General features: G+C 41.3%; 1 protein-coding gene across 1 annotated transcript in view; it reads right to left on the bottom strand.

Moving 5' to 3' along the window:
- LOC132820594 (immunoglobulin-like domain-containing receptor 2) overlaps positions 1-15,998 on the bottom strand; it is a 145,723-nt gene that overhangs the window by 124,746 nt on the left and 4,979 nt on the right. Inside the window, exon 2 of the mRNA XM_060832799.1 lies at positions 13,677-13,922. Coding sequence (XP_060688782.1) covers positions 13,677-13,922 — 246 coding nt within the window. The remainder of the gene's footprint in view (positions 1-13,676; positions 13,923-15,998) is intronic.

The following is a 15,998-nucleotide window of genomic DNA, read 5'->3' as shown; positions in this document are numbered from 1 at the left end:
AGTGTTGCTGAACATCACCAAACATCCTCACTTCTGACCTTATGATGGCGGGAAAGTACTTGAGGAAATAAGCTGAAGATGTTTAGGCCTAGGACACTACACTGAGGAACTCCTCCAGTGATGACCTGGAGCTGAGATGACCAACACCCAGAAATCATAACTTTTGTGTTAGGTATGCCTCTATCCAATGGAGTTTCCTCCCTGATTCCCATTAAATCTAGTTTTGCAGGGCTCCTTTGATGCTGTATTTATCAAATGTGGCTTTGATGTCAAAGGCAGTCACTCTCACCTTGCCTCTAGAGTTCAGCTCTTTTATCTGTTTGAACCGAAATGATAATAAGGTCAGGAACTAAGTGTCACTGGCAGAACCCAAACGGAGTATCAGTGAGTAGATTATTGCTAACTAAGTATTGTTAAACAGCACTGTTGATGACCTCCTCCCCTTCTGTGAGAAACTAGGTATAAATAAAGTTAAAGAGAAACATGCATGTACAAACTGGTGTACTGTACATGGCTGTAAGAAGTCCTTATGTTGTTCTCAGACTATTTCTTTTCAAGTGAGTGCTATATAAAGAATATATTTAAATCAAGTGAGGAAATGATTGACTGAATAACGTGTGATTAACTCAGTGTCTGTCTGCAGATGCTGCCTTATCATCTGATGAATATTTCCACCATCAGCAGTAATTCACTTGTAAATTAACTATTCATTTCCCATCATTTATTCAAATCCTTTTTCTTCTTAGACACTTTCTCAGGATTGAGGATGACTTGTTTGCACACTGGTTTAAATGGATTCTGAGGTGACTGACCAGTCCAATGTGCAATCTTCAGACTGCCACTGTAGCTCCTGGTGGTTACAGGCTGGGCATTTGGCAGTAAAAGTGCTGACAGCAAAATGTCAACCTGATAGCATCTTCAAGGTATTCAATGTTAACTTCTTATTGCTTGAAAGATTAGATAGTTGGAGTTTTGTGCATTCCCAGTGAGGTTTGATTTCACCTCTGCATGTTCAAGGTTTCTCAATGCATTCAGTGCCTTCCTGATGAGTTTTTCCATTTTGGTCAGTCACAAGCCAGGGACTCCATTGTATCAGCAGGGGCATTTTACTTCTTCAGGGATGCTTTAAAGATATCCCTAAAGTCTTTCTGTTGTTCACCTCTGAGTCTCCTGACATAAAGTAGTACCAAGTAGAGCAGAAGAGGACAATGTTGCAGCAAAATTAACATTGATTATCTCAAAGACCCTATCAGAGTGGCTTTTTTCTGTCACACCTCACCATCAAGGTCTGGTGGAAATGGACTCTTGGCATAGCTTTATACATTCATGTCACTCAACTGAGATGAAGAGTACATGCAGGTTGGATGTCCAGGTTGCTGGGATTGTGACTATATTCAAGAAGAAGTCCAATTGCAGTAGCTGCGTATTAAACAAGTGATAAATAAATATTTTTAGAAAGACAGGGGAAATACTGACAAGGAAAATTTTTTAATTTGCAATGTAGAAAAATGAAGTTAACAAAAGCACCTTGTCATGTAACAGGGTGAGTTTGTGTAGAGGATGTGGCCAGGTCAGATCAATGTATTGGATCACAATTATTTTCTCTTGTTGAAGCCTAACGTGTGAAGTGCACTTTGCATGTGCTTCACCCATCCAAGACACAGACAATAGGATTATACCAGGAAAATTGCTACTGAGACTTTATAAAGCTCTGGTTAGGCCCCATTTGGAGTACCATGTCCAGTTTTGGTCCCCACACCTCAGGAAGGACAAACTGGCACTGGAGCGTGTCCTGCAGAGATTCACACGGATGATCCCTGGAATGGTAGGTCTAACATACGAGGAACGGCTGAGGATCCTGGGATTGTATTCATTGGAGTTTAGAAGATTAAGGGGAGATCTAATAGAAACTTACAAGATAATGCACGGCTTGGAAAGGGTGGACGTTAGGAAATTGTTTCCGTTATGCAAGGAGACTAGGACCCGTGGACACAGCCTTAGAATTAGAGGGGGTCAATTCAGAACAGAAATGCGGAGACATTTCTTCAGCCAGAGAGTGACGGGCCTGTGGAATTCATTGCCGCACAGTGCAGTGGAGGCCGGGACGCTAAATGTCTTCAAGGCAGAGATTGATAAATTCTTGATGTCACAAGGAATTAAGGGCTATGGGGAGAATGCTGGTAAGTGGATTTGAAATGCCCATCAGCCATGATTGAATGGAGGAGTGGACTTGATGGGCCAAATGGCCTTACTTCCGCTCCTATGTCTTATGGTCTTAAAATTAGCATCATTAATCTTTCTGATTATTCCCTAGTGAGGTCACTAGAACTCAATGTTTCAATGCAGAGAAAGGATTTTTGGAGTTACTCATATTTATTTTTAAAATGCTTGCAATACAGTTAGAATAGTTAAACTCCTACTCCTTGAGTGGGAGTGTTGTTTCTGGAAATTGTCTGAGGTAGATCACTCCAGGAGTAAAATAGTTCAAATCTGCTGAATGCTTTTGGCAGTTTGGAAATACAGATGTAAACTTAGAGTTACAGTTACTTAAACAACACAAATGTGTTTGGGATTTCAGATTATATTTTCATTGTCAAGACTTCATGTCATGATTGTGCTGAGTTTGTTGATAATGTTGAAAAGGACTACACATTATGAAAATAATGAGAGTATAACATTTCAATTAGGGAAAAGATGTCACAGGAAATAAAAAAAATGGACAGACAGCTGATCCATATAATAGATTAATATTAATCTGAACAGATTCTCTCTGAATGTTCTTCCCCCATCTCCTACTGCATGTAGTTGCTTAGCATCAGCATTTACAAACTTGTGATAGATTAAAAGTTGGTGCCATAAAACAGTGCTATGGAGGAGTGCCACATTCTTCCGGTGTCACATTTGTTTTTAATAACGGTCATGCTCTTTCTTATCAATTTCAGCATTAATAGTTTTGCCTCTTTAGGTAAAGCATTATTGTATGTATTGGAATAAAAGATTTGAAGGAGTGTGCATGGTTACTGTCCTTGATTGACTCAGTAGGGGTGTGAGACAGAAGCGCAGTATGAACCCTATGTTGGATTCTTCTGCCTCCACAAAATCCCACTACTTGCTGCACTGTGTAGGTTTTGTTTTCTGATGCACTGCACCTGCACGCTGCCTCAAAAGAACAGGTATGAATTTAAAGATAATAATAGGGATGGTCTAGAACGTAAATGCTTTACTTGGTATGCATTGAATTATACAGATCAAGAAGGTTGCAGTGTTATTCCTTGGTTTTTGCTCAGACAGGCAACAGTAGAAATGTTAGGCCAGATTTTGCAATCAATGGTAAACGGTGATAATGTGCCGAGGACATGGAAGCAAGGGAACTTGGGGAATGAATAGCGATATCTTGAAAAGAGTTCATACTACAGAAGAGAATTCTTAAAATGCAAAAACATAGATAAATCCCTGCAACTGGATCAGATGTTTCCCAGAACTTTGTGGGAAGCTAGGGAAGAGATTGCTGGGCATCTTTCGGAGATATTGTATCATGGACAGTCATGGGTGACATGCCGGAAGACTGGATGTTGACTGTTGTAGTCCCATTATTTCAGAAAGTCTGTTACAAAAAGCCAGGGAACTATAGACCGGTGAGCCTTACATCAGTGGTGGGTAAGTTATTGGAGAGGATTCTGAGGGACAGGATTTACATGCATTTGGAAAGGCAAGATTGATTAGGGATAGTCAACATGGATTTGTGCATGGGAAATCATGTCTCATAAACTTGACTGAGGTTTTTGAAGAGGCGACAAAGATTGATGAAGGCATGGCGGTAGATTTGTCTACATGGACATCAGCAAAGCGTTTGACACAGTTTTGCAGGGTAGACTGGTAAGGTTACATCATATAGACACTAAAATAGGCAGTTAAGTGGACAGTGAAAAAGATTATTTCAGAGAATAAAGGGACCTTGGTCAGATGTGCAAATAGGCCGAGGACTGTTAGATGGAAGCTTAATTTAGATAATTAATACAGTTAATGGTAGGGTCCTGGGGAGTGTTACTGTACAAAGAGACCTAGGGGTTCAGGTGCATATTTCCTTCAAAGTGGAGTCACAGGTAGACAGAGTGGTGAAGGCGGCATTTGGCACGCTTGTCTTCATTGGTCAGTGGAGTGACTGTAGGGGTTGGGATGTCATGCTATGGCTGTATGGGACATTGGTGATGTCACTTCTATAATACAGTGTACAATTCTGGTCACCCTTCTATAGGAAGGATGTTGTGAAACTGGAGAATGCAGAAGAGATTTACAAAAATGTCGCAAGGACTGAAGGGTTTGGGTAATAGGAAGACGCTGAATAGGCTGGGACAGGTAGCACTGCGGAGGTGAGGAGGCTACAGAAGGATTTAGACAGGTTAAGAGGGTGATTAAAGAAGTAGCAGATGGAATACAAAAAAAAACATCAAGGGCAGAGATTGATAAATTCTTGATGTCACAAGGAATTGAGGGCTACGGGGAGAATGTGGGTAAGTGGAGTCGAAATGCCCGTCAGCCATGATTGAATGGCGGAGTGGACTCGATGCGCCGAATGGCCTTACTTCCACTCCTATATCTTATGGTCTTATGGTCTAACATGAGAAGGTGTGAGGTCCTGCACTTTGGTAGGAATGGGGAGAAGATCTGAAGTGCAAAGGGATTTGGAAGTTCTCATCCAGGATTGTCTTAAGGTAGACTTGTAGGCTGAGTCAGTAGTTAGGAAAGCAAATACAATGTTGTCATTTATTTTGGGAGGACTAGAATATAAAAGCAAGGATGTACTTCTGAGGCTTTACAAGGCTCTTGTCAAACCACACTTAGAACACAGTAATTTTGGGCCCCATACCTCAGGAATGAGATAATGGCCATGGAGTGAGTCCAGAGAATGTTCACAAGAATGATCCCAGGAAAGAAAGGCTTAACATATGAGGAATGTTTAAGGATTCTGGGTCTATCATTGATGGAATTTAGAAGGATAAAAGGGGGATCTAATGAAACTCCAAGGATACTGAATAACCTGGACAGAGTGGACGTTGCGAAGACGTTTCCAATAGCAGGAGAGACTAGTAACCTGAGAGCACAGCCTTAGGATAAAGGGAAGACCCTTTAGATTAGATTACTTACAGTGTGGAAATAGGCCCTTCAGCCCAACAAGTCTACACCGACCTTCCAAAGAGCAACCCATCCAGAACCACTCTCCTACATTTACCCCTTCACCTAACACTGTGGGCAACTTAGCATGGCCAATTCTCCTAACCTGCGCATCGTTAGACTGTGGGAGGAAACTGGAGCACCCAGAGGAAACCCACACAGACATGAGGAAAATGTGCAAACCGCACATAGTGCAGTTGCCCAAAGCAGGAATTGAACCTGGGTCTCTGGCACTGTGAGGCAGCAGTGCTAGCCATTGTGCCACCATGCCGCTGATGGAAATTCTTCAACCAGAGAGTGGTGAATCTGTGGAATTCATTGCCACAGAAGGCTGTGGAGGTCAGGTTATTGAGTATATTTAAGACAGAGATAGATAGGTTCTTGATTATCAAGGAGATCAAAAGTTACATGGAGAAAGTGGGAGAATGGGGTAGAGAAACATATCAGCCATGATTAAATGGTGGAGCAGACTCGATGGGTTGACTGGCCTATTTGCTCCTATGTGGAGGGATGGCATGGTGGTTCAGTGGTTAGCACTGCTGTCGTTCATCGCTAGAGACTCTGGTTCAATTCCAGTCTCTGGCAACTGTCTGTTCTCTTCATGTCTGAGTGGGTTTCCTCCAGGTACTCTGGTTTCCTTCCACAGTCCAAAGATGTGCAAGGTAGGTGAATCAGCCATGCTAAATTACTCATTGTGTTCAGGGACATGTAGGTTAGGTGCATTAGTCAGGGGAAATGTAAAGTAATAGGATCGGGCAATGGATCTGGGTAGGATACTCTTTGGAGTGTCAGTGTAGACTTGTTGGGCCAAATGGCCTGATTCCACATTGTAGGGATTCTATGCAATGACTTATGGTCTTATAGAGATTTATAAAATCATGTAGGATGTGAATAGTCAAGGTCTTTTTTCTTCGGGTGGGGGAGTCCAAAACCAGAGGGCGTAGGTTTAAGTTGAGGGGGGAAAGTTTTAAAATGGATTTATGGGTAAATTTTTCACGCAAAGGGTGGTGTGTGTATGGTATTAGATTTGATTACTTAGAGTGTGGAAACAGGCCTTTCGGCCCAACAAGTCCACACCGACCTGCCGAAGCGCAACCCACCCATACCCCTACATTTACCTCACACTACGGGCAATTTAGCATGGCCAATTCACCTGACCCGCACATCTTTGGACTGTGGGAGGAAGCCGGAGCACCCAGAGGGGATCCACGCAGACACGGGGAGAACGTGCAAACTCCACACAGTCATTCGCCTGAGTCGGGAATTGAACCCAGGTCTCAGGCGCTGTGAGACAGCAGTGCTAACCACTGTGCCACCGTGCCGCCCATATGGAACAAGCTGCCAGAGGAAGTGGTGGAGGCAGGTTAATTACAACATTTAAAAGCATCTGGATGAATACACAAATAGGATGGGTTTAAAGGTACAGGACCAAATGCTGGCAAATGGGACTAAGTCAGATTGCGGCATCTGGTCGGCACAGATGAGCTGGATGGATGGGTCTGTTTCCATGCAGTATGACTCTATGAATATGTGGGAATGGGTGACTGTGTTAAAAGTAACCCATGTCATAACATTGAATTTGCTGTTGAGTAGTTCAGGATTCAATAAATTTAGAACATGATTCCATCTTTTCTTTTTTTTTCACCCACCCTTTGCCAGGTCCTGTTATGATATGTATTGCTTTTAGCCATGTCTGCCATTCCCATATACTCCTCAGCTCATTATCACATTATATGGGTTGCATTCAGCATCGCTAACCCATTTTCCTACCCTTAGCTCTTCATTATCACCTTTTTTCTGTCATAGAGATATACAGCACAGAATCAGTCCCTTCAGTCCAACTCATCCATGCTGATCAGATATTCTAAACTAATCTAGTTCCATGTGCCAGCACTTGGCCCATATTCCTCTAAACCCTTCCTATTCATATACCCAAACAGATACTTTTTAAATGATGGAATTGTACCAGTCTCCACCACTTCCTCTGATAGCTCATTCCATACACGCACCACCCTTTGTGTGAAAAAGTTGCCCCTTAGGTCCCTTTTAAATTTTTCTCCTCTCACCCTAAACTTCTGGTTCTGGACTCCCCCACCCCAGGGAAAAATCCTTGTCTATTCACTGTATCCATGTCCTTCATGATTTGATAAACTTCGAAAGATCACCCCTCAGCCTCTGATGCTCCAGGGAAAACAGCCCCAGCCTATTCAGCCTCTCTTATAGTTCAAACCCTCCAACCCTGGCAAAATCTTTGTAATCTTTCCTGAACCCTTTCAAGTTTCACAACATCCTTCTGATAGGAGGGAGACCAGAATTGCACACTATATTCCAAAAGTGGCCTTATCAATATGTACAGCCTCAACCTGACCTCCCAACTCCTATACTCAATACTCTGATCAATAAAGGAAAGCACACCAAATATCTTCTTCACTATCCTATCTACCAGTGACTCCACTTTCAAGGAACTATGAAGCTGCACTCCAAGATCTCTTTGTTCAAATAACATTTCCCAGGACGTTACCATTAATTGTATAAGCCCTGCCCTGACTGGGTAATCAATCTCCTTATTTACCTATCCATTTTAATCTCTCTCTCTGGGTTCCATCTGCATCTATGCACTCACCTCTCCCCACCATTCCTACCACCAACTTTGGCTTCAGCATAAATATCACTTTTTCCTAGCTACTAGCAGTTCCAATGAAGAGTCACTAGACATTGTTAACTCTGCCTTCTTCCCACAAATGCTGCCAGACCTGTTGAGTTTCTCGAGCACTTTGTTTTTTGTTACCTTTGAATGTTGGATCTTGTATCAAGATAACGTGATGGCCGAACTTCTGGAATAGCAAAGTAACTTGCACAGCATTTTGTGGATTTCCTTATTTAACTATTCATCTCGAGTCACCAGTTGATATTGTTCAATTTACACCTTAATAGTATAGGTTTTTTATTACTGCAAAATGCCAGTTTCAGTACATTTATGCTGAATGTGAAGAACACTTTTTGGGAAACTGTGTAATAACACTTTGTGCTACGATGTCCCCATTTAGTGAAATGCCTGTTGACTCTCACAGTTAAGGTTCGCATATGAAAAATGAGACAAGAAGCAGTTCATGCAGGAGTCTCCAACTGAGACAGTTAGTTCAGGACAGCAGAAAAGAGATTGACGTTGGGGAACAAATTAATAAAATGGAAGTAAATACATCTTTTCACCAAAACACAACCATTTTTGATCCTTAAAGTCATAGAAAGTTGACAGCACAGAATGAGGTTACTCAGTACATCATGTCTGTGCCAACTGAAAAACAAAACATCCAACTTATTTCCATTTTGCAGCATTTGCTCCATAGCCTGACAGGTTGCAGATCTTGAAGTACATACACAGTCACCTTTCATATGAATTGAGAATTTCTGCCTTGACTGCCATTTCAAGCATTGAATTCCAAACCCTTACCATTTTCTGGGTGTAAACAATTCTCCACTAATCCCCTCTGATTTTTCTACCAATCACTAAATCTATAGTCACAGTCACTGACCTCTATGCCAATGTAAATAGGACTTTCCCATTCACCCATACAGGGCCCTCAATTTTGTACATCTCAATCAGTTAAATTCAATTGAAAGCTAGTGTCAGTAATGGTAATCTTGAAACTATCATTGATTGTTAGTTAACTCTCAACCTGGTTCAGTATACCTTAACAAGTCCCTTACTTCAAGGCAATAAATAAATAGGCAACAAATGCTGTCCTTGCCAGTGATGTCAATATCCCATGAAAGAATAAAGAAATATTGGGCATAGACTTTCACATTTCAGAAGCTAAAAACTAAATTTGTATATAATGAAAAGGGGAGCGTGAACAATATTCTAATGAAAAGTCACGGATAGTAAAATATATGAATTACTGTAGATGGATTGGCTAACCACTTAAGTTTTCTCTGCCATTCAATAAAATCATGGTCGATTTGATTGCTGAACTTAAACGTTGCTAAAAAGAGTTAAGAACTTGAAGTTTTTTGTCTTGCACTCGTCTGAACTAGGACATAAGAAATAGACTTGAACAAATGGGCATTATCTCACACAGTATGAGAAGAGAGTGTTGATTGGCATGGAGATGCAGCAAGAACAGTTAACTGTTAATCTTAACTCTCAGTGCAGGTAGATTACAATTGGTTAGGGTGTTGCCATAAGAATGGAGCAGAGATTTTTTGTCTCTCTTTTGGAAAAAAGTGTAACGTTTGTACAAATTTCTTTTGCCTACATAAGTGTGCTTATATATGTAGCTTCTAGAATACACAAATGCATTGCTCTGCAAGCCCAGATTTTAACTGAAGTCAAACTCCTCCCCCCCACTGCGGCAGGATTCAAGCCCATGTCCCCAGAACATTTCCTGGGTCTCTGGATTAACAGTCCAGTGATAATGCCACTAGGCCATCACCTAGCTCTCTGGACTGTAAGTCTAACTGATGATCTTAAATTGGTTTCTAGTGTATAACTATTCACACAGTCAAGATTATTTATTACTTGATTTCCAATAGCAGAATCATTTCTGTTGGCTGTTATTTTCTGCTGCATGCAAGCTTGGGATGGTTAAATTCAATTGCATACTGCCAGCTGTGTAAGTTGTATGTATGTAAGCTGCAGGTCCCAATGATTGGTGGTTGGTATGAATCAACACATCCCATTGACCATTCGCAGGAGGTAGCATACCAACTATGCTCAATCAATCTGACTTGCAAGCCTCAGAAATGTACATCCATGATTAGAAATGATTCATTAAATAATTTGTGCTAAGATTTGCACCAAAAATCAAATTGAGATCGTCAGCCTTTGAGCATGCTCAGAGCTACATGGATTAATAATCAGAGCCCTGTTTTATGTAAGCAAAATGAATTTGTATATACAATACATCTTTGTGAAAATAAAAGTCATAGAGTCAGCCAGTTGCTGCTGTATCCCCATGGCAATGCCCTGACCAATCAGAATCTACCTACCTGGTCTGAGAATTAAGATTGACAGTTAACTGCTCTTGCTGCATCTCCATGCCAGTGATGGCCTAACCAATCTGCACCCTCGTCTTATTCTGTATAAAATGATGTCCTTTTGTTTGAGTATCTTTTTTCTGTCCTAGTTGATGAATACAAGATGAAAAATTTCAATTTTTTTGTGTCCTCTTAATGTTTAAGATTGGATTACTTCACATTTCCACCTAACCTTGATAACATTGCACCCTCCACACACACACACACACTTTTTAAAAAATATTCAAAGTTAGAGTTCAAAAGATTCAAAATCTTCTGTGAGAAAAGCATTTCTCCTCAAATGTATCTCAAATGGGAGAACCCTTATTTTTAAATTAATTCTATATTCTTCCATAAGTGGAAACATCCTGTCCACATGCAACCCGCCAAGGACCCACAATATTTTGTATATTTCAACCGAGACTCCTCTTCCTTTTCCAAACTTCAGCAGATAAAAGTCTAGCCTTCCAATCTTTCCTCACAAGACTGGCCACCCATTTCAGCCTCAAGTCTGTTAAACTTTCTCTGAACTTCTTTCAACACGTGTATATCCGACATTATATAAAGAGGCCAATGCAGGGCACAGTAATCTAAGGGTGTTCTCACCAATGTTGTTTATAGCTGAAAGATAAATCACTTCTTTTGTATTCAATTCTCCTCACAATAAATGAAAGCAATTTATTAACTTTTTAAAAAATGCTGTATCTGCATATTAAATTTTAGCACTAGTCCATCCAAATCATTCCCCACCTCAGAGCTCTGCAATCTCCCACTGTTCTGATAATGTTTTTTTTTGTTCCTCCTGCCAAAATGGACAATTTCACATCTTTCCACGTTAAATTTAATTTGACAATTTTTCCCCATTCACTTAACCTATCTATATCCCTTTGTAGTCTCTTGATGTCCTTTTTTCATTTAATTGTTTCTTCCCAGCCTTGCTCTGTTCACTTTTCAGACTGTCATTATGGTACAGAATGAGGCCATTCAGGTACTCCCTTTTTTTTGTTATTTTCACTTTCAGGCAGCAGCTGATCTTATCCAGGCAAATCTTTTGTTTCTTTTCCCTCCCTTGTCCCAACACCATTCCTTTGGCTGGAAGACCAGCTCTGCTGTCATTCAATTTCTCCTGACTTTCAACCTATCACAGAGATGTCTTTTGTCCTTGTTCCACCCACTCCTTGCTCATAACCTATTACATCTTCAACTTTTCCCATTTCTGATAAAAAGCTCATTGACCTGAAACACTAACTGTGTTTTTCTCTCTCCATGTATGTTGCTCTTCTCCTGGATTTACTGCTTCTGTCTCGTATTTACGGCCAATGTGGTATTGTGCTTTTCATTCTTGTAACCAGTTGTACTCATTTGCAGTTCCACTTGCAGTCCATTCCAGCAGGAACTCCAGCAAAATACCAGTAGTCCTGCAAAGGCTTTGTTCCAATCAGTTACAAAGTTAAACAATATAACTGATCGGAGACAATCACACGCACTTGTACAGCTTTATTTTAGATTTTTTAAAAATATGTTCGAAGACTACAATTGGAATTCTGAGTAAGAGAATGTGCGTGTTAAGATCAGGCCTTGAGAACAAACACAGAATTTCGAGATGCGGTATTCATGTTCAGTTGCAGTCTTCAGAATTTCTGATCCAAACATAATTAATTTGGGGAAAACAGGATTCAGCTAGTACAATAGTCGCAATGCTAGTCTTTTCCATTTATGATTCAGTACATCATTCGAGTCTTAAGAATGGCATGAGTCACGTACTGAGTTTTAGAAAATAACACATTGTCTAGTATTCCGGTGATTAGGATTTCAAATCTTTTGTATTCACTCACAGAAAAATGCCATTTAAAATATCTAAGATTTTAAATTTAAAAGAATGGTCCCTTTTTGCTGAAAATTGTAATAAGCTACCAACTAGCATATTATGCTGCCCAAATATACATATTCAATCGGTCTTGATACATATAACGGTTTCGTTAGCTCTGGCAAAGGAATAACTTTGAAGCTTGAAGGAAGTGTCGGATCTTCAAATTAAATACTCGAGAGATAGTAGAGCATAGTAACAAGTTGAACAATCATTATTTAACGTAGGCAGGTAGAGAGAGGATTAACGGGTAAATTGTGAAACATCCCCAAAATAGCAGGTGATCTCAGACATAAGGTACGGAAGGAACGATAAACCCGTCGTTGGACAGCCATGTTCATTCATCGTTTTTTTTGCGGGAGCCAGCGGTACCATCGCATTTACTAAGTTAAACGTAGTTTAACTCTTACCTGCCAGGCAGATAATGGGCATCCACCATGAGAATCCAGAGAGCCACATTTTCAGCGCCTTTCACATCCCAAATCTCTTGTTAAAACGCGATACAATTTAATCCCCGATGATGAATTAAATTCCGATTCCTCATTGTAATCTGAGTGTGTGCGCGCGTGTCCCTCTGTGAAACTGACAAGACACAAAAGTATCAAGCAGGCTTTAACTGGCACCTGTTACTCATCTACCGTGGCGAGGGGTGGGGATTCCTATGCACCCGAACACAGACAGACCAAAGGGTGGAACGTAGCCTTAACCATTCAAATAAACGCAAACTCGACTTTGAGTGTTTTTCAATCAGTTTACATATCGGCTTGAAACAATATCGAACACGTACATTCATTCCAAGTGCTAAGGTCGAAAATCCCCCTCTCTGAGGATGGACCTTTCTGATCACATGGCTTCATTGATGCTGCTTTAGGTTCTGCCGTAGCTGAAACTGACAGCGTTACAAAAACATGCTCATAATCCAAGCATCCTTATTCTACTCATTTCTCAATTTTCATTTTTGTTACTGAACCTGGCTTAAGCCACTGTTTTCTGTGGGGTTGTATCCGTATGTAACAGATCTCAATTCCAGTGAAAATGTACAAAACGCAGACATCTCCGAATGTAATAAACGCTCCAATTGCTATGCAACCGCGTTTGTACAAAGCCAGTTCGCCGGACGTTAATGAATTTAATTAAGAATGCCCGCTACACTATTCCCACCACGAAATCCTGACAGTTCACAAACTGTTTTAAAATAAAATTTGTAACGCTCCACTTGGATTTGCGATATATCTGTATACACAACGTACAGGGTTACCCAATTTTACTGCAACAGCGCAACGAACTTGCGGCATTCAGACACATAATCCTGGAGACGATGATCAGAACTCACAACCTTGTCTGGAAAAAAAAATGGGACAATCATCCAGATTCTGAATGTTACATTCTAACCTACTGGGTTCCATAACAACAGAAGCTAAATACACATGAAGGGGTCATTTCCCTACCTTCACTCATCTATCCAGCCTCAAAAACCTCAACACTCACCACAACCCCCTTTCTGTCATCTCGAATCAAGTAAAGATCCCCCACGCCTTTGCATGTCGACATTTTTTGATGTGAACGTGCTCTTTACGCTACCACTTCGGGTTTGACCTTTCTCCTACTCTTTTTTTTGTACTTTGTTCTGACTCAGTGGTGCCATCGAACAAAGCCCACTGATCGACATTCAGTTCTGATTTTGTAAACGCCACTGGGCTCCAGACCACATCACTACCCGATTCAAATGTGTACGAAAGAGCTAAACGTTCAAGGACCGGTGAAAGTAGCTCTTCTTGACTGAGCAGAACTCTAAACAGCATTTGTAACACCGAAGAGTGGGAATGGTCAACTGAAATTAAATACTCTTCAGTGGTCGGAATGGTACCTGACACAAGAGGAAATAGACAGTTGTTGCTTGTCAATCACAGCAACCCAAGGACATTCTCCCTCCGACCAAACTGCTGCTTCATACGTGAGTTACATGAAGATTCTTTCCAATCACACCAAGATGAACGCAATCCATTCTCATTAATGAAACTACCAAAACATCCAGAATGTAGATATAAAAAGTGACCAAGAGCAGCATGAGGCAAACCTAAAATGGCGGGTCAAACCGATGAAGCTACAAAACGGGGCTACTTGCAAACCAGAGGCAAGATTAGAGTGGTGCTGGAAAAGCACTAGTAGGTCAGGCAGCATCCGAGGAGCAGGAAAATCGACGCTTTTGCCCGAAACTTCGATGTTCCTGCTCCTCCGATGCTGCCTGACCTGCTGTGCTTTTCCAGCACCACTCTAATCTTGACTCTGATCTCCAGCATCTGCACTCCTCACTTTCGCCCACTTGCAAACCAGTTTAAGTAGCAAATGTTCCACAGTGCTAAGTGATTTCACAACCAATGGATCAGACCTCTCCTCTACAGACCTGCCACAATCAGTTATGGTGGTGGTGGATAATTAACCAACTCACTGTAAGAGGAGGCTCCACAACCATTGCCATCCCAAATGATGGAAGAGCTCAACATTACAAAATGCTGAAGTGTTTGCAACAATCATCAGCCAGTAATGTCAAGCAGATGATCCATCTCAGCTTCCTCCAGAGGTTCCTGCATCACAGAGTCTAGTCTTCAGACAATTTGATTCACTCTACATGATAGTATGATTTAAGACACTGTTTACATGATAGTATGATTTAAGGGTCTGACAAACATTCCATCAATAGTACTGAAAACTTGGGCTCCAGAGTTTGCTGCACCCCTTGCCAAGCTTTTCAGTGCAGTTAGTACTGGCATCTACCTGACAATGTGGAAAATTGTCCAGGTATGTCCTGTATACAAAAAAGAAAACAAATCCAACTTAGCCAATTACCACCCCATCAGTCCACTCTCGATCATCAGTAAAATGATGGAAGGTGTCATCAACATTGCTATAAGCAGCATCTGCTCAGCAATAACCTGTTCACAGATGGCTAGTTTGGATTGTGCCAGAGCCAATCAGCTCTTGACTTCATTACAGTCTTGGTTCAAATATGAACAAAAGAGCTGGATTCCCACAGTGAGGTGAGAGTGCCAGTCCTTGACCTTAAGGTCACATTTGTCCAATTTTGGCATCAAGGAGCCTTAGCAAAACTGAAGTCAATAGGAACTGGGGTAAACTCTCTAATGAGTAGTCATATCTGGCATGCAGAAGATATCTGTGGTTGTTGGAGGTTAGTTATCTCAGTTCAGAGATATCCCTGCAGGAATTCCTCTGTATTACGTCCTAGACACAACTATCTTCATCTCTAATATAAGGTCTGAAGTATGGATGCTCGCCAACATAGATTCATAGAGTCATAAAGATGTACAGTATGGAAACAGACCCTTTGCCCAACCCAATCTAGTCCCACCTGCCAGCACCTGGCCCATATCCCTCTAAACCCTTCCTATTCATATACCCATCCAAATGCCTCTTAAATGTTGCAATTGTACCAGCCTCCACCACATCCTCTGGCAGCTCATTCCATACATGTACCACCCTCTGCGTGGAAAAGTTGCCCCTTAGGTCTCTTTTATATCTTTCCCCTCTCACCCTAAATCTATGCCCTCTAGTTCTGGACTCCCCAAACCCAGGGAAAAGATTTTGCCTATTTATCCTATCCATGCCCCTCATAATTTTGTAAACCTCTATAAGGTCACCCCTCAGCCTCCGACGCTCCAGGGAAAACAGCCCCAGCCTGTTCAACCTCTATCTGTAGCTCAGATCCTCCAACCCTGGCAACATCCTTGTAAATCTTTTCTGAACCCTTTCAAGTTTCACAACATCTTTCCGATAGGAAGGAGACCAGAATTGCATGCAATATTCCAACAGTGGCCTAACCAATGTCCTGTACTGCCGCAACATGACCTCCTAACTTCTGTACTCAATACACTGACCAATAAAGGAAAGCATACCAAATGTCTTCTTCACTATCCACCTACCTGCG

This window comes from Hemiscyllium ocellatum, chromosome 12 (genome assembly GCF_020745735.1).
Source record: "Hemiscyllium ocellatum isolate sHemOce1 chromosome 12, sHemOce1.pat.X.cur, whole genome shotgun sequence".
NCBI classification, from domain to species: Eukaryota; Metazoa; Chordata; class Chondrichthyes; order Orectolobiformes; family Hemiscylliidae; genus Hemiscyllium; species Hemiscyllium ocellatum.
Note: the sequence above shows the minus strand (reverse complement) of the source record. Positions and strands in the feature narration are given on the sequence as shown.